This window comes from Stegostoma tigrinum, chromosome 7, assembly GCF_030684315.1.
Source record: "Stegostoma tigrinum isolate sSteTig4 chromosome 7, sSteTig4.hap1, whole genome shotgun sequence".
NCBI classification, from domain to species: Eukaryota; Metazoa; Chordata; class Chondrichthyes; order Orectolobiformes; family Stegostomatidae; genus Stegostoma; species Stegostoma tigrinum.
The window spans coordinates 98,294,747-98,322,138 of NC_081360.1; the positions used below are offsets into that span (position 1 = coordinate 98,294,747).

The window sequence follows — 27,392 nt, forward strand, 5'->3', positions numbered from 1 at the left end:
GCGTTGCCAGCAGCAGTTGTGGAAGCAAGGTCATTGGGGTCATTTAAGAGACTGCTGGACATGTATATGGTCACAGAAATTTGAGGGTGCATACATGAGGATCAATGGCCAGCACAACATTGTGGGCTGAAGGGCCTGTTCTGTGCTGTACTGTTCTATGTTCTATGTTCTAAAATCGATTATACTTCTGAACACCAATCTCAAGGCTGCTCTTCTAAATCTCTTCCCAACAGATTTCATTTTCAATTATTTCTCCATGCATTTGCAATGCACGTGGAGTGAACATGCTTAGGCTTCAAATGCTAATCTGCAGACATGCTTTGCACCATGCCCTCAGTGTTTGTAAATCTAACATTTCTACCAGCCTTTGCACCATTAAATCTGGACAGAGTACACTGCATCATCCTGGCATGCTGTGCTTTATACAATTGGAGCAAGCTATGAGGTAATGTGTTGGGTGTTAAGGAACTGGAGAAATGGGAATAGTCTTCCAAGAAAATGGATGAGGGCACCAGAGGGAAGGAAACATTCCTTTTACTCAGCTTTTTTTGGTGTTACAAGATGGACAGAGCCTAACTGACAACCAGTTCCACAGATGAGAACTGGGTGCTGCAGCTAGTCATGGACTATTGAATTAGTTGTTGGTCATCATGTCAATGTTTGGTTTGTATCGTGTGAGCAAACTGTAGCCCCAACTTGTTTTGTTTGTGTTCCTTTTTGCTTGCCCTAAATGAAAGCTCATATTTGGAACTGCCTAATTGCGTGCCTGTCTGTGAGGCCCCCTATCGGAGAATGACAAGTAATGGCTGTCCAGTTGACGTTGGGAATAGAGTAGTGGTGTTTTAGACAGAGTGTTCAGATGGGATGTGCCTAAACCATATGACCTGGTCGTTAAACAGTAACTAGATTCAGATTTAAATTTTATCATCACATGTACTCAAGTACAAAAGTACAGGCTTATAATGAAAATTGTATGATCTCACCACACATGGTGTGTTACGGGGCCACAGTGGTTAGCACTGCAGCCTCACAGCGCCAAGGATCTAGGTTCAATGCCACCCTTACGTGACTGTCTGTGTGAAACTTCTCCCCGTCTCTGCGTGGGTTTCCTCCCACAGTCCAAGGATGTGCAGGCTAGGTGGATTGGCCATGCTAAATTGCCCGTAGTGTTCAGGGATGTGTAGATTAGGAGGGCTATAGGGGGACGGTTCTGGATGGGATGTTCTGTTGGAGGGTGTGGACATGTTGGGTCGAAGAGCCTGTTTCCATACTGCAGGGATTCTATGAGTATTACAATATAAATGATTTGGAGGATGGTATAGATGGTCTGATTAGCAAGTTTGCTGATGACACAGAGATTGGTGGAGTAGCAGATAGTGAAGGGGACTATCAGGGATTACAGCAGAATATAGATAGATTGGAGAGTTGCGCAGATAAATGGCAGATGGAATTCAATCTGGGCAAATGCGAGGTGATGCATTTTGGAAGATCTGATTCAAGAGTGAACTATACGGTAAATGGAAAAGTCCTAGAGAAAATTGATGCTCAGAGAGATCTAGGTGTTCAGGTCCATTGTTCCCTGAAGGTGACAACGCAGGTCGATAGAGTGGTCAAGAAGGCATACGGCATGCTTTCCTTCATCGGACGGGGTATTGAGTACAAGAGTTGGCAGGTCATGCTGCAGTTGTGCAAGACTTTGATTCGGCCACATTTAGAGTATTGCGTACAGTTCTGGTCACCACATTACCAAAAGGATGTGGATGCTTTGGAGAGGGTGCAGAGGAGGTTCACCAGGATGTTGCCTGGCATGGAGGGCGCTAGCTATGAAGAAAAGTTGAGTAGATTAGGATTATTTTCATTTGAAAGATGGAGAGTGAGGGGGGACCTGATTGAGGTTTACAAAATCATGAGGGGTATAGACAGGGTGGATAGCAAGAAGCTTTTTCTCCCAGAGTGGGGAATTAAATTACACAGAGTCATTAGTTCAAAGTGAGAGGAGGAAAGTTTAGAGGAGATATGAGTGGAAAGTTCTTTACACAGAGGGTGGTGGGTGCCTGGAACACGTTGCCAGCAGAGGTGGTAGACGCAGGCATGATAGTGTCTTTTAAGGCGTATCTGGACAGGTACATGGACGGGCAGGGAGCAAAGGGATACAGACCCTTAGAAAATAGCTGACAGGTTTAGACAGAGGACCTGGATTGGCTCAGGCTTGGAGGGCCGAATGGCCTGTTCCTGTGCTCTAATTTTCTTTGTTCTTCTTTGTTCAAAGGATGTACAGATCAATAAGACTTAGACAGAGACATACAGGTTACATTGTACAGGGGGTGCACGAGGAAAGATCAATGTTAGCAAGGCCAGCGTTATTTGAGGCTAGAGAGTCCACTCAGCAGTCTGATGACCATAAGACCATTAGACATAGGAGTGGAAGTAAGGCCATTTGGCCCATCGACTCCACTCACCATTTAATCGTGGCTGATGGGTATTTCAGCTCCACTTCCCTGCACTCTCTCTGGAGCCCTTGATTCCTTGTGAGATCAAGAATTTGTCGATCTTTGCCTTGAAGGCATCTAACGTCCCGGCCTCCACTGCACTCCGTGGCAATGAAGCCCACCACACTCTGGCTGAAGAAGTGTTGCCTCATTTCAGTTTTAAATTTACCCCTTCTAATTTGAAGGCTGTGCCCATGTGTCCTAGTCTCCCCGCCTAACAGAAACAACTTCCTAGCGTTCACCCCTTCTAAGCCATAAATTATCTTGTAAGTTTCTATTAGATCTCCCCTCAACCTTCCAAACTCTAATGAGTACAATCCCAGGATCCTTAGCCGTTCATCATACGTTAAACCTACCATTCCAGGGATCATCCGTGTGAATCTCCGCTGGACACGCTGCAGGGCTAGCAACAACTGCGAATAAGCTGTTTCTGAACCTGCTGGTGCATGTGTTTAGGCTTCTGTACCTTCTGCCTGATGGAAGAGGCTGTAGGAGATCATTACCAGGGTGTGATGGTTTTGGCTGCATTTCTGCAGCAGTGAGCTGTGTAAATGGAGCCCATTGATGGGAGGTTGGCTTCCATGATGGTCTGGGCTGTGCACACCACCTTCTGTAGTTTCTCACGGTCCTGGGCAGAGCAGTTGCCGTACCAGGCTGCTGTGCACCCGGACAGTATGCTTTTAGTGGTGCACCTGTAGAAATTGGTGTGAGTTCCTATGGATATGCCAAATTTCCTGAGCTGCCTGCGGAAGAAGAGGTTTTGTTGTGCCTTCCCACATGGATGGGCCGTCCAAAATCATTACTGTCACTCCGAGGAACTCGACGCTGTCCACCCTGTCAATCTCAGAGTCGCTGATGTAGATGGGGGCGTGTTCTCCTCCTTTCTTTATGAAGTCAATTGTCAGTTCTTTAGTTTTGCTGACATTGAGAGACAAAGTGTTTTCATTGCACCATATCACCGAGCCCTCGATCTCCCCTCTGTATTTTTGACTCGTCTTTGTTAGATATCCAGCCCACTACGGTGGGGTCATCAGTGACCTTGTAGATGGCATTCGTTGGGAATTTGGCAACACAGTTGTAGGTGCACAGGGAGTACAGTGGGGGGCTGAGGACACATCGTTGGGGGTCTCCAGTGTTGAGTGTTATTGTCGAGGGGGTGCAGTTCCCTATCCTCACTGATTGCAGCCTGTGGGTCAGAAAGCTGAGGATCCAGTTGCAGAGGGAGGAGCTGAGACCAAGGTCACACACAGTTCGGAGATGTGTCTGGAGGGGATCATGGTGCATTTGGAGTTGTAGTCAATTGGCAGGAGTCTGATGGAGGTGTCTTTCTTGTCCAGGTGTTCCAGGGATGAGTGCAGGTCTAGGGATAAAGCATCTGCTGTGGACCTGTTAAATTGATAAACAAGTTGTCGGACTATAACCTGTTGTGGTCTGGGAATTGGCATCGCCAATGCACACCTAAATTGTTCTTACCAGTTATGAGTGTTTCTGCCCTCTCCCACCCTTATAGGATGGAACCGCAGGAGATCAGGCTGAGATACTAAACAAATATTTTGCCTCAGTATTTACTATGGAGAATCATAGAATCACAAAATCCTTACAGTTTGGAAACAGGCCCTACGGCCCAACACATCCATACCAACCCTTGGAGCATCCCATTCAGACCCATTCCTCATAACCCAAGATAATAAAATGTGAGGCTGGATGAACACAGCAGGCCAAGCGGCATCCCAGGAGCACAAAAGCTGACCTTTTGGGCCTAGACCCTTCATCAGAGAGGGGGATGGGGTGAGGGTTCTGGAATAAATAGGGAGAGAGGGGGAGGCGGACCGAAGATGGAGAGAAAACAAGATAGGTGGAGAGGAGAGTATAGGTGAGGAGGTAGGGAGGGGATAGATCAGTCCAGGGAAGATGGACAGGTCAAGGAGGCGGGATGAGGTTAGTAGGTAGGAGATGGAGGTGCGGCTTGGAGTGGGAGGAAGGGATGGGGGAGAGGAAGAACAGGTTAGGGAGGCAGAGGCAGGTTGGACTGGTTTTGGGATGCAGTGGGTGGAGGGGACGAGCTGGGCTGGTTGTGTGGTGCAGTGGTAGGAGGGGATGAACTGGGCTGGTTTTGGGATGCGGTGGGGGAAGGGGAGATTTTGAAGCTGGTGAAGTCCACATTGATACCATTGGGCTGCAGGGTTCCCAAGCGGAATATGAGTTGCTGTTCCTGCAACCTTCGGGTGGCATCATTGTGCAACTGCAGGAGGCCCATGATGGACATGTCCTGCAACCTCCGGATACAACGCATCATCCTCCGACACTTCCGCCATCTACAATCCGACCCCACCACCCAAGACATTTTTCCATCCCCACCCTTGTCTGCTTTCCGGAGAGACCACTCTCTCCGTGACTCCCTTGTTTGCTCCACACTGCCCTCCAACCCCACCACACCCGGCACCTTCCCCTGCAACCGCAGGAAATGCTACACTTGCCTCCACACCTGCTCCCTCACCCCTATCCCAGGCCCCAAGATGACTTTCCATATTAAGCAGAGGTTCACCTGCACATCTGCCAATGTGGTATACTGCATCCACTGTACCCGGTGTGGCAACCAGTGGATCTTAATGCTGGCTTCGGCCTAACGCTGGTTCAGTGGAGCAGCCAACCTGCAACGATGGCTGCGGCAAGTGCTTGTGCCCCAGGTCAGGGGATCCGGAACACCATCCGTGTCTCCGTGAAGAAGGTGGATGAAGGTGCACCTGTGGACCGCACCTTCTTCGTGAAGAGGGTCCTGTTGGACTGTTGTGGGTTCGCTGCTGCGGACATTTACTGCCTGCAGGATTTCCCCGGAGGAGGTTTTTACGATGTGACCTTCAGGACTGCCAAGCTTTGCGAGCGCTTCCTGGAGGTTTTCAAGGAGAAAGGAGGTGAGGGCCCCCTCTCTGTATTGACCGCTGTCCCGCTGTTCATGATGCCAGCGCAGAGGAGCCGTATGGTGACTGTACACATGTACAACCCGCATGTGCCAGCAGTCGATGTCCTGACCTTCCTTGGAAGGTACGTGAAGGTGGAAGGGAACCAAACCGACATCATGGACCCCTTTGGCATCTGGACCAGTAAGAGGCAGGTCACGGTGACGCTGAGGATGGGCGCGGACGGGTACGTCGTACACCAACCGTCCAGCTTCGCGATCGGCGGGAGCAAGGGCTACCTGACCTATGCAGGGCAACCTAAAGTCTGCCATGCCTGTGGTAGGTCAGGTCACGTGGTGGCCGACTGCAAAGCCACCATCTGCAGGGAGCAAAGGATTGCCCACAAGAGAAAAGCTGCAACCTTTGCGGGGAAGTGGGCCACCTCTATAGGGCATGCCCGCAGCGGGGGACCACCTACGCACATGTCACCGGCAGGGGCAATGCGGGGCCAGCCCCCCCGGAGGAGAGGAAGGCACCAGGGCCCAGCAAGGACCCCACTAATGTGCAGGAAGGCCAGGTTGTGCAGGAGGGCGCAGCCCCGCAGGATGGGCACAAGGCCAGCAAAGCGCCCCTGCAGGCTCCGCTCCCCCCCGACAACCCGGAGTCGATGGAGGCGGTGACAGGCGACCCAGGGGAGTGGACGATGGTCCGGAATACGAGGAGGAAGGTGCGTCGGCGGGCCCAGGAACCGCAACCATCAGGCGGGAAGAGGCAGCTACAGGGGGGCTATAAGAGCTCCTCTGATGAGGGGGTTCCAGAGAGGGCCCGCCCGAAGCAGAAGTTAAAGATCTCCAGGGAGAAGGAAAGCAGCACCACGCTTCTAGGTGATGGGAGGCGTCCTGAGGCTCCCTCCGACACCCAGTCACGTGCCCACGTGCCGCTGGGGCACTGGAGGGCCCCCCGGAACTTCCAGGCGGGAAGGAGGAAACAGCACGTCCCCAGCCTGACCCAGAGCCGGACCCTCCTGCCTCCGTACCCCCGATGGGGGGATGCCACCCGGAAGGCATCACGGACGGTTTCCTGAGCCCGGAGAGCATCCAGCAGTTAGCCCAGGCAATGGGCATGAAGGGACAGATGGAGGGGCTGGACCTTGGACTTGGGGAGGGTACTGCGGTCACTGCCCACAATGGTGGTACGAGTTGCGAGCATTAATGTGCGCAGTGTCAAGTCCACCGCAAGATGTGTATCCACGTTGGCCTACTTGACCACCATCAGGGCGGACCTCCTGTTTCCACAGGAGTGCAGGGTACCGCACCTCGGCAGGTACGGGAAATGGTCTGGCGCCTGGACCTGTGGGCCTTTGGTCTGGTCGGGGGGTAATGACTGCTCCTCGGGCCTGGCTATTCTGCTGCGGGGGCGTGACTTCACCATCTCTCAAGTTCAGGAGGTGGTGGGGGGGGCGCCTCCTAGTGGCTGACGTCGCCTACAGGAACGCTCCCCTGAGGCTGATCAACGTGTACGCCCCAGCGGTACGGAGTGAGCGGTTGGCCGTCCTGCAGCGGCTTCCACCCCTGCCGGCTACGTCCAGGCAGGTCATCCTAGGCAGAGACTTCAACTGCATCATTGATGCAGATGGAAGATCCGGCGTGGGGACAACGGGTGGGGGGAGTCAACTGGACGTCACGTCCAGATTCCTGATGGGCACGGTGAAGGACGCCAAGCTGCTCGACGTCTTCAGCACTCCTGCAGACGGAGCACAACGGAGGTACACCTGGTCGCGGCCAGACGGGTCTATTCACTCAAGGATAGACTTCCTGTTTGTGTCATGGACGTTTGTCCAATGTAGTGTTTGTCACAGTTCTTGCAAGGTATTTTGTAGATGACGTTTGTTTTATTTGTTGTCTGTATAGGGTCTTTTAAGTTCATTCTGGCAGAAAGCTAGCCACCAGAATACATGAACATCAACTAGCCACAAAACGACATGACCCACTGTCACTAGTATCCTTACATACAGATAAGGAAGGACACCACTTTGATTGGGACAACACATCCATCCTAGGACAAGCCAAACAGAGACACGCATGAGAATTCCTAGAAGCATGGCGTTCCAACCGGAACTCCATCAACACACACGTTGGCTCCAAATCAATCTCCCATCCCCTGAGAAAAAGAACAGGAAATAACATCACCAACACAGGAAATTACATCACCAACCCAAGGAAACCTAACCAGATAAATAGAAAGCAGGACATAACACCAGCGCTTCGTCGGAGGTTCGCTGATGATGTTACATAGAATGGTGACAAAACGTCTGAAAATGAACCTTCCACATCAGCGAGCAATCTCACATCCAGAACCTCAACCTGAGTTACAATTCTTCTCAAAACTCGCTAGATAAGCTTGTCACCTGTGAGGGGAAAAATTGCCCTGTATCAGACATTTGACATAATAATTTAGATAACAATCATAAAAAGAGTGAATGCATTTGAGAAGTACGCTCCAAAAGAAGACAAAGATGCAGTAAGATTCAGTGAATCTTAGTGATTGCACTGAATTCTCCCAAATTTCTCTCCAGAGCCCATTTTAGTCAGGGCCTGGGACGATTCCACCTATCAACTCAGTTTCATAGAATCCCTACAGTGTGGAAGCAGGCTCTTCGGCCCAACAAGTCCACACTGACCCTCAAAACATCCCACCCAGACTCATCCCCCGAGAGACCACCTAATCTACACATCCCTGAACATGATGGGCAATTTAGCCTGGCCAATCCACCTAAACTGCACATCTTTGGATCAGAGGAAACCAGAGCACCCAGAGGAAATCCTCGCAGATACAGGGAGAATGTGCAAACTCTGCGCGGACAGCCACCCGAGGGTGGAATCAAACCTGGGTCCTGGGTACCGTGAGGCAGCAATGCTAACCATTGAGCCACCCAAAAATCCACAGCTGATGCTGGACCCACTGAGTGTTTTCAACATTTTCTGTGTTGACTTCTGATATGACTTGGACTGGCTATAAAACCAGGCATCGCGTGTGTCCAAATTTCCAAAATCATATAACAATGGAGTTTCACATTACATAAAGGGGGAATTCAGCCCATTTGACCTGCATTGGCTTTTTGAAGTATTTAATCTTTTACTGTTTTCACATGGCTTCAGAAATGTTTCCTTGTTAAGAATTTATCTTTTGGAAGTTGTCATTGAAATCCCCCTAATCTCCTTATTTGCCTTGGGCATCACTGACTGGACCAGCATTTATTGCCTGTGCCTGGTCGCCCTTGAGCAGGTGGTGATGAGCTGATGTCTTGACCTACTGCAGTCCATATGTTTCAGGTTGACTCACAATGCCCTTAGGGATGGAATTCCAGGATTTTGACCCAGTGACAATGAAGTCGCGGCGATATATTTCCAAGTCAGGATGGTGAGTGGCTTGGAGTGGATCTTGGGGGTGATGGTGTTCCCATGTATCAGCTGCCCTTCCAGATGGAAGTGGTCGTGGGTTTTGAAGGTGCTGTCTGAGGATCTTTGGTGAATTTCTGCAGTGCATCTTGTGGATAGTACACACTGCTGCTACTGAGCGTTGGTGGTGGAGGGAGTGGATGTTTGTGGATGTCGTGCCAATCAAACAGGCTGTTTTGTTCTGAATGATGTCAAGCATTTAGAGCGTTGTTGGAACTGCACTCATTCAGGCAAATGGGGAGCATTCCATCATACTCCTCACTTTTCCACCAAGCCCCTGATGAAGTTCAGAAGTTTTTCTATCTCTTTCTTGCATATACTTAGTGACTTGGCCTCCACAATCTTCTGTGGTTAAGAATTCTACAGGGTGAAGCAGTATTTCCTTATCTCGCCGCAGAATGGTTTACCCCATAACCTGTGGGAGACTAGACGCGTGAGTCAGAGGAAACATTGTCTCTGCATCGAGGCTGTTCAGCCCCATTAGAATTTCATACATCAGATATAAAACAGTTCCCCTCTCAGCTTTTTAAGCTCTAGTGAATACAGGCCGAGATGAACCAATTCCTCCTCCTGTGACAGCCCTGATATCCTCAGCATCAGCTTAGTGTGATTCCACAGCACTCCCTCTGCATCAAGTACATCTTTCTTCCCCCCTCTTCCATCAAGCAGAAGATATAAAAGGTTGAATATGCATATGAATAGATTTAAGAAGAGCATCTCCCCTGCTATTATCAGACTTTTGAACGAACCTCTGAAATGTTAACTCTGACCTCACTCCCTGCATGTTCTTTGCAGCATTAACAGTGCATTCTGCAATCTATTCTCCACCCTGATGCACTTTGTATGGTACGATCTGCCTGTAGAGCACACAAAACAACACTTTTCATTGTATCTCAGTACATGTGACAACACTAAATCCATGAATAAATCAACCTTTCTGAGGTAGGGAAGTCAAAACTGCATGAAATACTCCAGTTGTGGTCTCACCAACATCCTGTATAATTGAAGTAAGAGATCCTTAGTTCTGAACCCAATTCCACTTGCAAAGAAGGCCAATGTGTTTTAGGATGGCCAGACCCATGGGAGAGAAGTATCGCTATGGGCCCAAACCTGTCTGATAACACTCCTCAGAACTAGGCAGTATTTAACAGCAAGTTGCTGTGTAGCCATCTTTATTTGACTCTGAATTCTGTAAAGAGTTAGTAGGGCAAGTCACCAAAAGTTTGATCAAAGAGGTGGGCTTTAAGGAGTCAATTTAAACACAGAAAGAGAGATATAAAAGTTTATGGAGTGAATTACACAGTTTCGCAGGAGTTTTCAAAGATGATTATTGTGAAGGCTGTAACTTTAACTGCTGATTCTCCGTCCCATTGGTCCTGATCCACCCTCAATGAGACAAAAACTACATTGTCAGAGCTGCTGTCTCCTTTGTATCTCAGAAAAATGAGCAGCCATTTCGTTGAAACACGTGAGACTCTGCGATGATGACGTTTCCATTCCACTGACGCGTGGTGACCACACTGCCAAAACCTGACAAATCTCAGAATGATTTACTTTCTTTTCTCTCATTCCTTTTGCAGATTGTGCAGAAGAAGATGTTTGGTCCCATCTGGAAGACTAAGTTCGGCCCCATCACTGTCATCAATGTGGCCACTGCCAATTTGATTGAGCAGGTTTTGCGACAGGAGGGTAAATACCCAGTGCGGTCCCAAATGCCGCACTGGCGAGAGTACAGAGAGTTGAGAGGGAAAGCTTATGGACCGCTTTGTGAGTGAGTACTGTGGGCAGCATGCAATACAAACTACCAGGGCTCAGTTGTTTAGTGATAAATGACTTCCCGAAGTGAGGGTCAGGACCCAAGTGAGCTGAAGCTGCGGGGACGTGAGCTGGAAGGTAGCAATGGCAGCCTGCTACCTGTAACTACATTATAATAGCTGCCTTTAACACAGGGCAACACCCAAAGCTTCACGAGACCTGGTACAAAGGATATAAAAGCGACCATTTAACCCAGCCAGTTGGTGCTGGTGTTTATGCTCCTGTGCAATTCTCTGACACAGAAAACTGTTGAGGCCAAAGTATTGAAGATTTTCAAGAAAGATGTAGATACTGTTCTTTAGATTACAGGGATCAAAGGGTATGGGGAGAATGGGGGAGCAGGGTACTGAGTTGGATGAGCAACCATGGCGATATTGAATGTTGGAGCAGGTTCAAAGGGCTGAATGGCCTACTCTGAATCCTATGTTCGGCAAGCTTCCTCCTGTCTTTCCCCATTTAGATCCATCATTGTGACCTTCTATTCTCCTTTCCCCCCAATAATCTTAGTTAGTTTCCCCTGAAATGTGTCAATAATATTCACTTCAACCACTCTGTGATAACGAGTTCCATCTTTTTGCACTCTGAGTGAAGAATTGTCTTCCAAGTTCCCTATTACAATGATGTATTAATGTAATGTAGGATTTTGTCTGGTTAGCACATAACCCAGTGCTTTTCACTGTATCTTGCTACATGTGACAATAATACATCAAATCAAATCAAAATCTCAAAGACTATTTTACATCAGATGGCCTCTGATGAAGCTTTTCCCACAAGAGAAAATATTCTCTCTCTGAGCACTCTCTCAAAACCTTTCTTTTGACGTCTGTTTCCTCTTTCAAGGGAAGTGAACATTGTTGGCAAGGCCAGTATTTGTGGTCCATCCCTCATACTGAATAGCTTGTTACGCCATTAGTGTCAGCCACGTGGTTGGGGATAAGGAGTCACATGGAGGTCCGATAAGGAGGACATTTCCTATTCTTAGACCTTTATGACAATTGCTTAAAAGGGGAGGTGATTGTCTAGTGGCATCATCACTAGACTAATATTCGAGAAGCTCAGCTCATGTTCTGGGGACCCAGGTTCAAATCCCGCAAAGGCTGATGGTGGAATTTGAATTCAATAGAGGAAAAAAGGATTAGAACTAAGAGTGTACTAATAACCATGAAACAATTATTGGAAAAACTCAACTCGTTCACTCATGACCTTCAGGGAAATAAATCTGCCACCTCACCTGGTCTGACGTATAAGTGAGTCCAAACCCACAGCAATGTGGTTGCCTCTGAACTGCCCTCAGGGCAATTAGGGATGGACAATAAATGCTGGCCTGGTCAGTGATAGCCTCATCCCATGAATAAAAAGAATGCTGGGGATGGTTATCATGCTTTACATTAAAATTTTATTTTTCTTTTATTTATTGAATTTAAATTCCTCTCATTGCTGTGGTGAGATTTGGTCCCACATTCCCAGAATATCAAGGGGGGTCTCAAGATTCCTAGTTCAGGGATAGATATCACCACTACGTCACCATCACCCCCATTTTACATGTGGCTCTGGACTTGGGTTATACAAGGCATCATTTAAGATTTCCAGATGATGGGAACTTCGAAATGAATGAACAGCAAATGACAACCTTTAAATGGGTGTAGACTGGTGAAACGAAATGTAATACAGAGATTCATTTTAATAGGCAGATTGAGGAAATGCAATGCACCTTAAACAATCAAAATTTTTAAGGGAAGTCATGAACGAGAGAGTGACCAAAGGCTAGATTTAGATAAGGTCTGGATTGCGCAGCTGGTAGGTTTAATAGAAGCATTGAAGAGTGAACTGGTTCTCTGAGAAGGGTGAATGTGCATGGTCACTAGGACAATTACAAGTCTGATTGTTGCATTTGTCCATTTGAGTGACTTTTCAAATAAGTGGTCTAATGTTTCAGATTAGAAAATGCAAAACTACAAAGTTTTAAGACCAGAGTGTGACAAGGAAATGGTTGGACATTAACTTAATAGGAGTGTTTACTAGGAGGGGAAACATCATGGGAGAGTTCTGAAGAAGGGTGACTGGACCTGAAATATTATCTCTGATTCCTCTCCACCAACACGGCCAGATCAACAGAGCGTCTCCAGCCATTTCTGTTTTAGTTTCTGATTTCCAGCATCTGCAGTTCTTTTGGATTTTGGCATAATGTGATTGTTCATTTAGAGAACCAGTGCAAACACAATGGGACACATTCTTTGAAGCCTTTGGTGATAAAATAAATTGACACAAGGTTGATATCAGGGCATTTTGGATCCACAGCTCTGTAACTAGAGGCACAGAATGTGAAAGCTAGTGCATCATTTCAAGCCTTTGCAAAAACCACTTAGGCCACGGCTGGGTTATTGTGTCTAATTCTGGGCATGACAATTTCGGCCAGATGTCAGAGCTTTAGAGGGATTGTGGAATAGTAGAAGGGATGAAGAGTTGCAATAATGAAGAAACTGGAATTGGCCTCCTTAGAGCGGAGAAGGTCATGGAGAGATTTACTTCATGTATTCAAATTAATGGAGTTCGTTTTAGATTCTTGTTTTTGAGAACAAGGATTTAATTCAGAGATAGTAGGAACTGCAGATGTTGGAGAATCTGAGAAAACAAGGTGCAGAGCTGAATGAACACAGCAGGCCAAGCAGCATTAGAGGAGCAGAAAGGCTGACGTTTCAGGCCTAGACCCTTCAGAAAGAAGAGGCGAGGCCCGAAGCGTCAGCTTTCAAGCTCCTCTGATGCTGCTTGGCCTGCTGTGTTCATTCAGCTCTGCACCTTGTTATTAAGGATTTAATTCAATTGGCAAACATCCAAAGAAATCAGTGGAAAAGTTGTTTCAGCAAAGTTGTTTCTTCGGAACGTAGTCAATTTCAAGAAGAAATTGAGTAATAAGACATAATGGAAATGAATTCCCAGGCTTCTGAGAAAGAGCTGGTGATGAATGCTAATTGGATGCCTCTTTCAAAATGTGAATTCCTTCTACCATTCTGTGAATGCAGCCAAACCTACTGAGGAACTTGGCCCTGTGCGGCTCAGTGAAACCTCTGCTCTTTTGAGGCTTTAACTTAAACGTGAATAACAATTACCTCAGGTGCAGTTGTCCCCTCGGTGGAGATGACGATGGGAGAGTCGAGAAGGAGGGCAGTTACTGGACAAGTTCACCCTGGAGAAGTACACATCTTCCCCTTCTCACCAACTCACCAATTAAGTCATAAAGAAAAACAGAAGTTGCTGGGAAAAGCTCAGCAGGTCAGGTTTAATGATCTGGGTTCAACGACACTCCCTCAGAGCAGAGTTCCCTTATATCCCAGATTTATCCAAATCCTTTACAAAAGTTACTACTGAATCTGCTTCTACTGGCCCTTGGGACTGTGCATTCTGGATCTCAATAACTCTGCCTGTAAAATTAAGATTCTCCTCATGTCCTGCCTGCTTCTGAGCCATTTGTTTTTGAAACAGTGACCTCTTGTTACAGACTCACTGCTGCGCAGAAATGGTTTCTTGCTGGCCACTCTCTCAAAAACCCTTTTCTACAAAACCTGCTTCATGACTGATCATCCAACTCAGTGCACTGTTCAAAAACAGAAGCTGCTGGAAAATGACAATGAGAAGAGGGAGGGTTAATACAGGACTGAAGGTGTTATATCTGAATGCACACAGTATAAGGAATAAGGTAAAATGAACTTGTGGTGCAGATCAAAACACAGCAGGTATGACGTGGTAGCCATCACTGAGACGTGGCTGCAAGGTGATCAGGATTGGGAACTGAATATCCGAGGAAACACATCCTATTGAACAGATAGGCAGGTGGGCAGAGGGGTTGGGGTTGCTTATTAGTAAGAAATAAAATTAAATCAATAGGAAGAAACGAAGTAGAGCCAAATAGTGTAGAATCTGTGTGGGTAGAATTGAGGAACCACAAAGGTTGAAAAAAAACAGTTAGCATTGTGTACAGGCTTCCAAACAATAGTCAGGAGCTGGGGCGCAAGATACATCAGGAGATAGAAAAGATGTGTAAGAAAGGCAAAGTTACAGTGATCATGGGGGATTTCAATATGCAGGCGGACTGGGAAAATCATGTTGGTAGTGGATAGCAGGTAAAGGAGTTTGTGGAATGTTGGCGAGACGGCTTTTTGGTGCAGCTGATGGTGGAGCCCACGAGGGAACAGGCAAATATGCCGCACAAAAAAAGCCAATCAACCCACTGTATAATGAAGATCCTCCCTTATCAAGTCTGCCTCATTGCACAACACTAAATGCAGTATTCAGAGATAATGGGAACTGCAGATGCTGGGATCCCGAAACGTCAGCTTTTGTGCAGCTAAGATGCTGCTTGGCCTGCTGTGTTGATCCAGCCCCACACCTTATTATCTCGGATTCTCCAGCATCTGCAGTTCCGATTATCTCTGAATACTGGAGTTAGTGTTGTGCAATGAGGCAGACTTGATAAGGGAGGATCTTCATTATACAGTGGGTTGATTGGCTTTTTCTGTGCGGCATATTTGATATAAACTCAGGTTCTCCAGTCTGTCTGGGTATTGGAATGTCAAGGGGACAGTGGGAGTAAACACTTGGAACCATCGACTTGATTATCTTGTGTTTGCTGTTACAGGTACGGAGAGAAATGGCATCACATGCGGAGTATTTTGAATCCCAAGATGCTGAAACCAAAAGAAGTGTCTACCTATTCTCCGGCCATCAATGAGGTGGTAACTGACTTTGTGAAGAGGGTTCAATGGGTGAGAGAAAACCACGGCCAAGGGGTGATGTTGAACGATGTGTCTGGCGAGCTGTACAAATTCGCATTTGAAGGTAGTGACCTAAAAACTAGAGAATGAAGCCAATTGGTCCATTATGTCTGTGCAAGAACTGCCCATTTATTCACACTCCCCTGATCTTTCCCCACAATCATGCAACTTACTCCCCCTTGAGAATTAATTTCATTCTCTTTGGAAGGACCAACTGAAACTCCTTCCACCTTCTATGCCTTAACACCTCATCATGCGGCAAAAAATGTCTCTGCTTTCTCCAGCTTGGTTCTTCTGGAAACAAACATCCATCTCTGTCATGTGGGTTCTGAAGAAAAGTAATCTCAGACTCAAAACCTTGACTTTGCTTCACTCTCCAAGATGCTGCCGGGCCTACTCAGTTTCTCTGTTTTATTTCATATTTTCAACCTCAGCATTATTTTGCTTTAAATCTCCATTCTCTGGTTACTGAAGCTTCCACCAGTTTCTCCTAACTTATTCTCTCTCAGTCTCAAGTATCTCTGGTAAGTTGTCAGTTGTCTTTTTGTGGAGAGGTCTCCCTGCTTAACCACGTTATCCTTCTTGGGTCTAGACTTTGGTCATCTTTCGTCTGTAACAACACAGAGGGTGTATGTAACATCCCCTTCACACACATGGACCACAGCATTTTGAGAAGGCGGTTCCTCACCACCTTCCCTAGGGCAATTAGGGATGGGCATTAAATGCACAAAAACCAGTGACATTCCCATCGTAAAAACATCAGAAATTTGACTGGAACAGTAGGAGGTAGATGCTCATGTGATATAAGCTTCAGGGATCTATCCAGTCAAAGAGTTGGCCTTGATTCATTGTAGTCTACAGAATGGGTTAAGGCTGTTGACCCAACAAGCCTGGGCCAGTCAAAAACAACAAGCTCAGGGTCTAAGCCCGAAACATCAGCCTTCCTGCTCCTCTGATGCTGCTTGGCCTGCTGTGTTCATCCAGCTCTACACCTTGTTAACCTAAGTATTCAGATACTATTTTCCAGCACTTGGCTGCATAATTCTTAAATGTTATGAGGGTTTCTGCCGAGCATCCTTGTAATTTTGTTTTGCACCCTTTCCATTTTAATAATATCCTTCCCACAGCAGGGCAGCCAGAACTGTACACAGTACTCCAAATGTGGCCTCACCATTGTCTTGTACTGCTGTAACATAATGTTCGATGAGCATTGTGCTCAGTGCTGTAACTGATGAAGACAAGCATGCCAAATGCCTGATTCACCACCCTCTCTACCTGTGATGCCAGTTTCAAGGAACTGTGTAGTCACGCCTCTATATCTATCTGTTTGACAATGCTACCCAGTGCTACATTAACAGTGTATGTCCTGCCCTAGTTTATCTTACCAAAACACGATGCCCACGTTTGTCTAAATTAAACTCATTCTGCTATTCCTTGGCCCACTGGCTCGGTTGATCAAGATCCAGTTGTATTCTTAGATAACCTTCTTCACCTTCCAACATACCAATGCAGGCATCATCCACAAATATGCTACCTCCTAAATTCTCATCCAAATTGTTTATATAAATAATAAACAACGGTGGACCCAGCACTGATCCTTGCAGAACAGCACTGGCCACAGGCCTCCAGCCTGAACTCCACCCTCTGTCTCCTACTTTCAAGCCAGTTTGTATCCAGTTGACTAGCTCTCCCTGGATCCCATGTGATCTAATCTTACTAACCAGTCAACCCTATGGAACCTTGTCAAAAGCCTTGCTGAAGGTCATCCAGACAAAATTACAGGATCTAGACATCACTCTGCCTTCACTTATCCTCTTGGTTGCCTCTACAAAAATACGCTTTATCAAGTTTGTGAGATGTGATTCCCCATGCACTAAGCCATGCTGACTATCCCTAATCAGTCTTGGCCTTTCCAATTGCATGTAGATGCCGTCTCTCAGAATCCCCTCCAATAACTTACCCACCACTGATGTCAGGCTCATCAGTCTGTAGTTCCCTGACTTTTCTTTGCAGCCTTTCTTAAGCAATGGCACAACATTAGCCACCCTCCAGTCTTCTGGCACCTCACCTGTGGCTGTTGACGCAAATATCTCTACTAGAGGCCTCACAATTTATTTTCTTGCTTCCCACGATGGCCTGGGATACACTTGATCAGGTCACAAGGCTTTATCTACCTTTATGTATTTTAAAACTTACAGCACCTCTTGCTCTGTAATATGGAATCATTTTAAGCAAAGTGATCATCCCCTTCTTATTTCCCTGCTCCAGCCATGTAGCCTCATTGGCTGACCCTCCAGGAATATCCTCTCTAAGTGCTGCTGTGATGTTTTCTCTAAACAAAAACGCCATTCCACCCTTTTCCTCATCTTCTATCCTTCCTATTGGTGTCTGCACCCCGGGACTCAGAGCTGCCACTCCTGGCCGTCCTTCAGCAATTTTTCTGTAATAGCTATGACATCCCATGTCCTGAGTTCATCTTCCTTAGGGGGCATGAAAATGCCTTGGCAGGTAGGATTAAGAAAAACCCCAAGGCGTTCTACACTTATGTGAGGAATAAGGAGATGGCCAGAGTGAGGGTAGGGATCAATCCCAATCAGGGATGGTGGAGGGAATTTGTGCGTGTAGTTGGAGGAGGTAGGGGAGGTCCTTAATGAATAAATTGCTTGAGTATTCAGCAGCGAGAGAGACTTTGTTGTTTGTGAAGACAGCATGAAACAGGCTGATATGCTCAAACAGGTTGATGTAAGAAAGGAGAACGTGCTAGAAATTTTGAAAAACATGCGGACAGATAAGTCCCCTGGGCAAGACGGGATATACCCAAGGCTTCTATGGGAAGCAAGGGAAGAGATTGCTGCCCCTTTGGCGATGAATTTTGCGTCCTCACTGTCCACTGGAGTGGTGCCAGATGATTGGAGGGTGGTAAATGTTATTCCCTTCTTCAAGAAAGGGAATAGGGCTAATCCTAGAAATTACAGACTAGGCAGTCAGTCTTACTTCTGTGATGGGCAAATTATTGGAGAGGATTCTGGGAGACGATATTTATGATTATTTGGAAAAGCACAGTTTGTTTAGAGATAGCATGGCTTTGTGAGGGGCAGGTCATGCCTCACAAGCCTTATTGAATTCTTTGAGGATGTGACAAAACACATTGATGAAGGTCGAGCAGTGGATGTGGTGTATATGGATTTTAGCAAGGTGTTGATAAGGTTCCCCATAGTAGGCTCATTCAGAAATTAAGGAGGCATGGGCTTCAGGGAAATTTGGCTGTCTGGATACAGAATTGGCTATCCAATAGAAGACAGAGGGTGGTAGTAGATGGAAAGTATTTAGCATGGAGCTCGGTGACCAGTGGTTTCTGCAGGGATCTGCTCTGGGACCTCTGCTCTTTGTAATCTTTATAAATGACTTGGATGAGGAAGTGGAAGGGTGGGTTAGTAAGTTTGCCAATGACAGGAACGTTGGTGGAGTTGTGGACAGTCTGGAGGGCTGTTGTAGGTTGCAGTGGGACATTGACAGGATGCAGAGCTGGGCAAAGAAATGGCAGATGGAATTCAACCCAGAAAAGTGTGAAGTGATTCATTTTGGAAAGTCAAATTTGAATGCAGAATGCACGGTTAATGGTAGGTTTCTTGGCACTGTGGAGGAACAGAGGGATCTTGGGATCCACGTCCGTAGATCCCTCAAAGTTGCTACCTAAGTTGACAGGACTGTTCAGAAGGTGTATGGTGTGTTGGCTTTCATCAGCAGGGGAATTGAGTTTAAGAGCTGCGAGGTTATGCTGCAGCTCTATAAAACCCTGGTTAGACCACACTTGGAATATTGTGTTCAGTTCTGGTCACCTCATTATAGGAAAGATGTGGAAGCTTTAGAGAGGGTGCAGAGTAGGTTTACCAGGATGCTGCCTGGACTTGAGAGCAAGTCTTATGAGGAAAGATTGAGGGAGCGAAGAAGGATGAGAGGTGACTTAATAGAGGTGTACAAGATGATGACAGGCACAGATAGAGTGCGTAGCCAGAGACTTTTTCCCAGGGCGGAAATGACAATTACAAGGGGGCATAATTTTTAGGTGATTGGAGGAAGGGATAGGGGAGATGTCAGAGGTAGGCTCTTCACACAGAGAGTGGTGGGTGTGTGGAATGCGCTGCCGGTAGTGGCAGAGGACTCAGATACTTTCGGGACATTTAAATGTCTCTTGGATAGGCACATGGATGATGGTAAAATGTAGAGTGTGCAAGGTAGATTGTTCTTAGAGTAGGGTAATAGGTCAGCACAACATCTTTGGCTGAAGGGCCTGTACTGTTCTATGTTCTATGTTCTTACCTGTCAGGCCTCTTGCATTGAAATAAATGCCTTTAAATTCATCAGTTGCTACTCACGGGAGCTTTCTGTGTATAAATTGTATGCTGCATTCACAATTTTACAGCTAAGGGGACAGTATTTTGAAATTAATTCGGTGTAAATTTCCTCAGTATATTTTGTGCTCTTGAAAATCATGGTATGAATGTGAACCTTACTTTATTTTTACTGTCTGGTTGTAACTCTCAGACTGTTTCAACCCAAACCATGATTTGCACAAAATCTCTCTCCTGATATTTTACCAACTTGATATTCTTGACCTTTCAATTATCAATTTAAAACAAAATAGAGGAAAGTAAAGGCTCAAAGATCATCTGGCAAAGTTCTAGCAAAGGTTATTAAAGTTTGAATGAGAGTTTAACCCACTTATAAACTAACACTTAGTCGCACCTATAAAAATAACTCTTCCAATTTACCCTCAGTACCTCCTGGAAATTGTCCCTCGTCAATCACCAGTACCTCCTCCAAATTAAAACCTGAAATAACTGCAGATGCTGTAAATCAGAGACAAAAGTAGAAATTGCTGGACAAGCTCAGCAGGTCTGGCAACATCTGTGGAGAGAAATCAATTAACGTTTTGGGTCGAGGGACTGTTCCTCAGGACCCCTTCCAGTTCTGAGGAGGGACCACTCAACCCAAAGTGTTAGCTCTGATTTCTCTGCACAGATGTTGCCAGACCTCCTAAGTTTTTCCAACAATTTCTACTTTTGACCCCCACTTCCATGTAAAGTTTGTTGACCAATTGGAGCATTGTGAAAGATTGGCTAGTTGGGCCACCAAAAAATGGTAAAACTAGGGCAGTAAAAAGCTGCCCCACGGAGCTCCGATCTACATCTGGGGAAAGAAATTACTCTGAATGTCCACCAGAAGCATCTCTGCACACACAGGAGTGTGCCCTGTAGCCGTCTCGTAGGTCAGTGAGTGGATGCCACTTCAGTCAGTGGGACATAGCCCGAAGTGGGCTGGGCTGTTTTTGGTTGGCTTTTCTGTGGTAAGGGGGAGGTGAGAAGAAGTGACGAGAGGACATGCTGATGTGGAAAAGTGATGCATTTGTTATTTTGATTAATTGTCGGGACACAGGAAAGTTTAACGCAAAATTGAGACTGTTCCCAACAACATGGGGATGCCTGGTCACTGCACCTAGAGCCAGTATTGAGGAGTTACAACTCTTCATTCCTCTGTAATCTCCCCTGGACAGATCCTGTTTGAGCTATCTGCACTCCTTTTGAACCCTGACGTGTGTGTGTGTACCTGAATTTGATTGCTGCACTGTTGGTGACTGTGCCTTTAATTGTGTGGGCCTCAGGCCTGAAGTATTGCTCCTATACCTCTCTGCCTCTCTAGTGTAGATTTGGGATGGTTGTTTCGTCGATGTAGACCCAATGGGCTGAAGACCCTGAGATAGCAAGATGCGGAGCTGGATGAACACAGTGGGCCAAGCAGCATCAGAGGAGCAGGAAAGCTGACATTTCAGGCCTGGACCCTTCCCTGTACTGTACAATTCTATTATTCTAGCTCACACTCCTCCTTTAAAACACTCCTTAAAACCTATCACTGTGACTAAGCCCTTGGTCACTTGACCTAATATTTCATCATTTGGTTCAGTGTCATGTTTTGACTTTAAATGCTCCTGTGGAAGCACGTTTTTGTACAGTAAAGAATCTAAAAATATGAATCGTAGTAGTTACTATCTGACAAAGTATTTTTGAAGTGTAGTCGCTGTAGGAATAAGTGGGCAACTGTTGTATATGTCAAAAATGTGATGTGCAAACCATGTTGTAGGTTTTGCTGAAGATTTTCCAGCTGTTTCACGTGGCATCTGTGAGAAGCAGCACCAGAAACACTGGGTGCATGTTCCAACTTGTCTCTAATTTCTTTCAAGACAAAATTAACATAAATGTTTCAAGCTGATGTCTGTGGCTGATAGTACACTTGCCAAAGTCCCAGAATCTTGAGCACACAGTCCAGGCTTCTACTCCCAGTGCAGTACTAAGTGAGTGCTGCATTGTTGGTCATTGTCTCTTGGGTGAGAGAGAACATATACCTAGAACAGTACAGCACAGGAATGGGTCCTTTGGCCTGTTAACTTGAGGCCGTAACTGTTGCGTGAACATTGATCCTTGAACCTGCTCTGCTGTTTAATAAGATAAAGGTTGATTGTTAATCTTCTGAACGGATGGGCAGGAAGGACAAGGGTAGCTTTGTTAGTACAAAATGGAATCACTACAATCACAAGAAATGATCTTAGACCGATTAATGTATAATCCATATAGATGGGCATGAGAAATAACGAGGGTAGCTATTGGTAGGAGATGTCTATCAGCCCCTAATAGTAACTGCTCTGTGGGTCAGCGAATAAATTAGGAGGTAATGAGGACATATAAAAGAGGCAGTACATTAATCATAGTGGAGTACAGCACAGAAACAGACCTTTCGGCCCAACCAGATCATGCTGAACATGATCCCAAATTAAACTAGCCCCACCTGCCTGCTCCTGGCCCATATCCCTCCAGACCTTTCCTAGTCATACATCCATCCAAATGCTTCTTAAATGTTGTAATTGTACCCGTATCCACCACTTGCTCAGAAAGTTCATTCCACATAGGAACCACACTCTGGGTTAAAGATTTGGCCCTCATGCCTTTCTAAAATGTCTCTCCTCTCACCTTAAAACTGTGGCCACTAGTCTTGAAATGCCCCATCCTAGGGAAAAGACAACTGCCACTAACTTGTAACCAGCTTGTAACTGATGTCCATTTCAAGCCCACCGACTCCCACAGCTACCTAGAATACACCTCCTCCCACCCACCCTCCTGCAAAAATTCCATCCCCTATTCCCAATTCCTCCGCCTCCGCCGCATCTGCTTCCACAATGAGACATTCCACTCCCACACATCACAGATGTCCACGTTCTTCAAGGACCGCAACTTTCCTCCCACAGTGGTCGAGAACGCCCTTGACCGCGTCTCCCGCATTTCCCGCAACACATCTCTCACACCCCGCCCCCGCCACAACCGTCGAAGAGGATCCCCCTCGTTCTCACACACCACCCCACCAACCTCCGGATACAACGCATCATCCTCCGACATTTCCGCCATCTACAATCCGACCCCACCACCCAAGACATTTTTCCATCCCCACCCCTGTCTGCTTTCTGGAGAGACCACTCGCTCCGTGACTCCCTTGTTCGCTCCACACTGCCCTCCAACCCCACCACACCCAGCACCTTCCCCAGCAACCGCAGGAAATGCTACACTTGCCCCCACACCTTGCTACACTTCCTCCCTCACCCCTATCCCAGGCCCCAAGATGACATTCCACATTAAGCAGAGGTTCACCTGCACATCTGCCAATGTGGTATACTGCATCCACTGTACCCGGCATGGCTTCCTCTACATTGGGGAAACCAAGCGGAGGCTTGGGGACCGCTTTGCAGAACACCTCCGCTCGGTTCACAATAAACAACTGCACCTCCCAGTCGCAAACCATTTCCACTCCCCCTCCCATTGTTTAGATGACATGTCTATCATGGGCCTCCTGCAGTGCCATAATGATGCCACCCGAAATTTGCAGGAACAGCAACTCATATTCCGCTTGGGAACCCTGCAGCCCAATGGTATCAATGTGGATTTCACCAGCTTCAAAATCTCCCCTTCCCCCACCGCATCCCAAAACCAGCCCAGTTTGCCCCCTCCCCCCACTGCACCACACAACCAGCCCAGCTCTTCCCCTCCAGGTTTGGAGGGTTTGAGCTATAGGGAGAAGCTGAATAGGCTGGGGCTGTTCTCCCTGGAGCGTCAGAGGTTGAGGAGTGACCTTACAGTGGTTTCTAAAATCTTGAGGGTCACAGATAGGGTGAATAGACAAGTTCTTTTACCCGTAGTGGGGGAGTCCAAAACTAGAGGGTACAAGTTTGAGGTGAGAGGGGAATGATTTAAAAGGGACCTAAGGAGTAACTTTTTCACACAGAGGGTGGTGTGTGTATGGAATGAGCTGCCAGAGGAAGTGGTGGAGGCTGGTACAATTACAGCATTTAAAAGGCATCTGTATGGGTACATGGATAGGAAGGGTTTAGAGGGATATGGGCCAAATGCTGGCAAATGGGACTGGATCAGTTCAGGATATCTGGTTGGCTTTGACAGGATGGACCGTTTCCTTCCTGTAAGCTGTATGACTCGAAACATACAATATGTTATTAGTGGTAAATCAGAGAATTGGGGACATTTTAAAAGCCAACGAAAGAAAACAGGGAAAATAAATTGAGTACAAACTAACAAATAGTATAAAAACAGACCGTAAGCACTTGTTTAAATGTATAAAAAGGAAGAAAAAAGTCAGTGAGTATAGGCATCTTAGGCAGTGAGGTTAGGAAAATTAAATACGATCCCGGAAATGAGAGAAGAGCTGAATAAATGCTAAGCACCAGTTCTACAGCTTTTCTAAGATATTAAGTATACAAGGTGCTGAAGGTGGGGGAGGAGAGAGAGATGAAGCAAACACAATAACTAACATTGGCAGAAAAGTACTGGCAAACTTAGGGGTTAAAAGTCATTGATTCCCCTGGACTCGATGGGTTACGCACTAGAATTTTAAAGGTATCAATACTACTGTGCTACCACTCCCTCTCATCCTGGAACCGTGGTGTTAAATCCTTTCTACGCCCTCTCCAATACTTCCACACGCTTCTTAAACTGTACTGCTCAGAATAGGACACAGAGTTCTATTTGCAGTCAGTTGAGAAGGATAAAGCACAGTAGCCCTTGTGCCTTTTCAACTACTTTCACAGCTTGCCCTGTGATCTACAAAGACTCATTTACACCAAGCCCCTCTGCTTCTGCATCCCTTCAGAGCGTCATCCTTGAGTTTATTTCGTCTCTCTACATTCTTTCCAAGACAAGGACATTTCATACTCCCAACATCAAGTCAGCATTTCACATATTTCCTGCTACAGAAATAAGGGGAGATTAGAGTACAATAAAGGAGAAGGAAGCTGTTATACAGAATGGGAAGAGATTAACATATCCCTGACATTGTTCTTTAGAGCTGCAGATTTTGAAAGAGAGGGAAGGTAATTATTATCAGAAAAGTGCATTGCCCTTACAAAGTTCAACCTGTCAAAGTCCAGTCCATACAGGGAGCCCTTCTCGCAGGCTTGTGTTCATTATTTGAATTTAAAGCAAGTTCCTTTAGGATGTTACTGAAGGTTCTTTTGACTTGGTCCAGTGTTAGCTCCGACACAGAAGACTCTGTGTAGTGGTGATGTCACTGAATTAATAATCTAGAACACCGGGAAGTTGTTGTGAAGACGCTTGTACAAATCTCACCATGGCAGCTGGTGTAATTTCAATCCAGCTAATAACTGGATACTAATAGTGTGCTGAAGTTGTCATAACAATTCACGATGCAACACTTAATGCATGGAAGTGTGGTTCATTCTTAAGTCCTGGAAGTGCAAGGCACTCAGTTATTTCCAACTGCTGCAAAGTCCAGTTGACTTAGACACCGGAACTACAACAGCAAACACAGCCTTGTCAACGTTGCAAAGTCCTCCTTACTGACGTTCACTTATGCCAATAGCTAGACATAGTCATACTGACAGAACTGTACACTGCACAAATCCCACACCCCACCATCACCATGCATGGGTATTTCCTGTCCAAACTGGCAGAGGTGGCAGCACCATGGCATACAGTTGGGAGGGAGTTACACATGAAATCTTTGACATCGACTCTGGACCCCATGAGGTCTCATTGTATTGTGTCAGATTTGGGCAAGGAAACATCCTGCTGATTATCCTGCAACCTCCTTGACTGATAAATCATTGCCCTTCCATGTTGAATGTCAGTGGGAGGAAGTGTTGAGTGTTCAGGGACACAGAATATACTCTGGGTGGGGGACTTCAGTGTCCGTCATCAAGAGAGGCTCAATAGCAGCAATACCAATTGAGCCGGTCACTTCCTAAAGGAACAGTGTCTAGACTGCGTCTGCAATATAGGTGAAGAAGGATATTCTGGTTTCCACTAGTTGGCATGTCAGTAACTAGAGATCACAATATCAAGATTGTCAACAAGAGAGATAGGAGTGAAATGAGGAGAGACATCTTTACTCAGAGAGTTGTTATGCACTGCCTGGGAGAGTGGTGGAGTTGAATTCCATTGGAGGTTTCAAAAGAGAGCTGGATATAGATTTGGAAGTGATGAATTTAGAGGCTACAGAGATAGGGCTGGAGAATGGGACTAGCTGGGTAGCTTTTTCAGGAGCTGGTACAGACACAATAAGCTGAATAAGCTCCTTCTCTGCTGTAAAAGTCTGTGATCATAAAGAGAGATCTGGATGCCCTTGTCCATGAATCATTAAAAGTTGGCATACAGATGTAGCGAGTGCTTAGGAAGGCAAATGGAATGTTTTAGTTTTGCACGGGATTTAGATTATAAACATAAGGAAGTCTTGCTGCAAAAGTAGAAGTAGCTGGAAAAGCCCAGCAGGTCTGGCAACATCTGTGAAGAGAAATCACAGTTGACATTTCCATAAGGCCATAAGACATAGGAGTGGAAGTAAGGCCATTCGGCCCATCAAGTCCACTCCGCCATTTAAATCATGGTTGATGGGCATTTCAACTCCACTTCCCTGCACTCTCCCCGTAGCCCTTGATTCCTTGTGAAATCAAGAATTTGTCGATCTCTGCCTTGAAGGCATCCAATGTCTCAGCCTCCACTGCACTCCATGGCAATGAATTCCACAAGCCCACCACTCTCTGGCTGAAGAAATGTCGTCTCATTTCAGTTTTAAATTGACCCCCTCTAATTTTAAGGCTGTGCCCATGGGTCCTAGTCTCCCCGCCTAATGGAAACAACTTCCTAGCATCCACCCTGTCTAAGCCATACATTATGTAGCAAGTTTCTATTAGATCTCCCCTCAACCTTCTAAACTCTAATGAGTACAATCCCAGGATCCTTAACTGTTTGTCATACGTTAAACCTACTATTCCAGGGATCATCTGTGTGAATCTCCGCTGGACACGCTCCAGGGCTAGTATGTCCTTCCTGAGGTGTGGGGCCCAAAATTGGACACAGTATTCTAAGTGGGGCCTAACTAGAGCTTTATAAAGTCTCAGAAGCACATCGCTGCTTTTATATTCCAACCCTCTTGAGATAAACCACAACATTACATTCATTTTCTTAATCATGGACTCTACCTGCAAGTTAACTTTTAGGGAATCCTGGACCAACACTCCCAGATCCCTTTGTACTTCTGCTTTACAAATTTTTTCACCGTTTAGAAAATCGTCCATGCCTGTATTCTTTTTTCCAAAGTGCAAAACCTCACATTTGCTCACATTGAATTTCATCAGCCATTTCCTGGACCACTCTCCTAAACTGTCTAAATCTTTCTGTAGCTTTCCCACCTCCTCAGTACAACGTGCCTGTTGACCAACCTTCGTATCATCGGCAAACTTCACCAGAATGCCCCCATTCCCTTCATCTAGATCATTAATATATAAGGTGAACAGCTGCGGCCCCAACAGTGAACCCTGCGGGACACCACTCGTCATCAGTTGCCATTCTGAAAAAGAGCCTTTTATCCCAACACTCTGCCTTCTGTCAGACA

At 46.3% G+C, this 27,392-nt stretch overlaps 1 protein-coding gene across 1 annotated transcript in view; it reads left to right on the forward strand.

The window, feature by feature from the left end:
• LOC125454291 (sterol 26-hydroxylase, mitochondrial) overlaps positions 1 to 27,392 on the forward strand; it is a 57,280-nt gene that overhangs the window by 2,898 nt on the left and 26,990 nt on the right. Inside the window, exons 2-3 of the mRNA XM_059647548.1 lie at positions 10,425 to 10,615; positions 15,293 to 15,492. Coding sequence (XP_059503531.1) covers positions 10,425 to 10,615; positions 15,293 to 15,492 — 391 coding nt within the window. The remainder of the gene's footprint in view (positions 1 to 10,424; positions 10,616 to 15,292; positions 15,493 to 27,392) is intronic.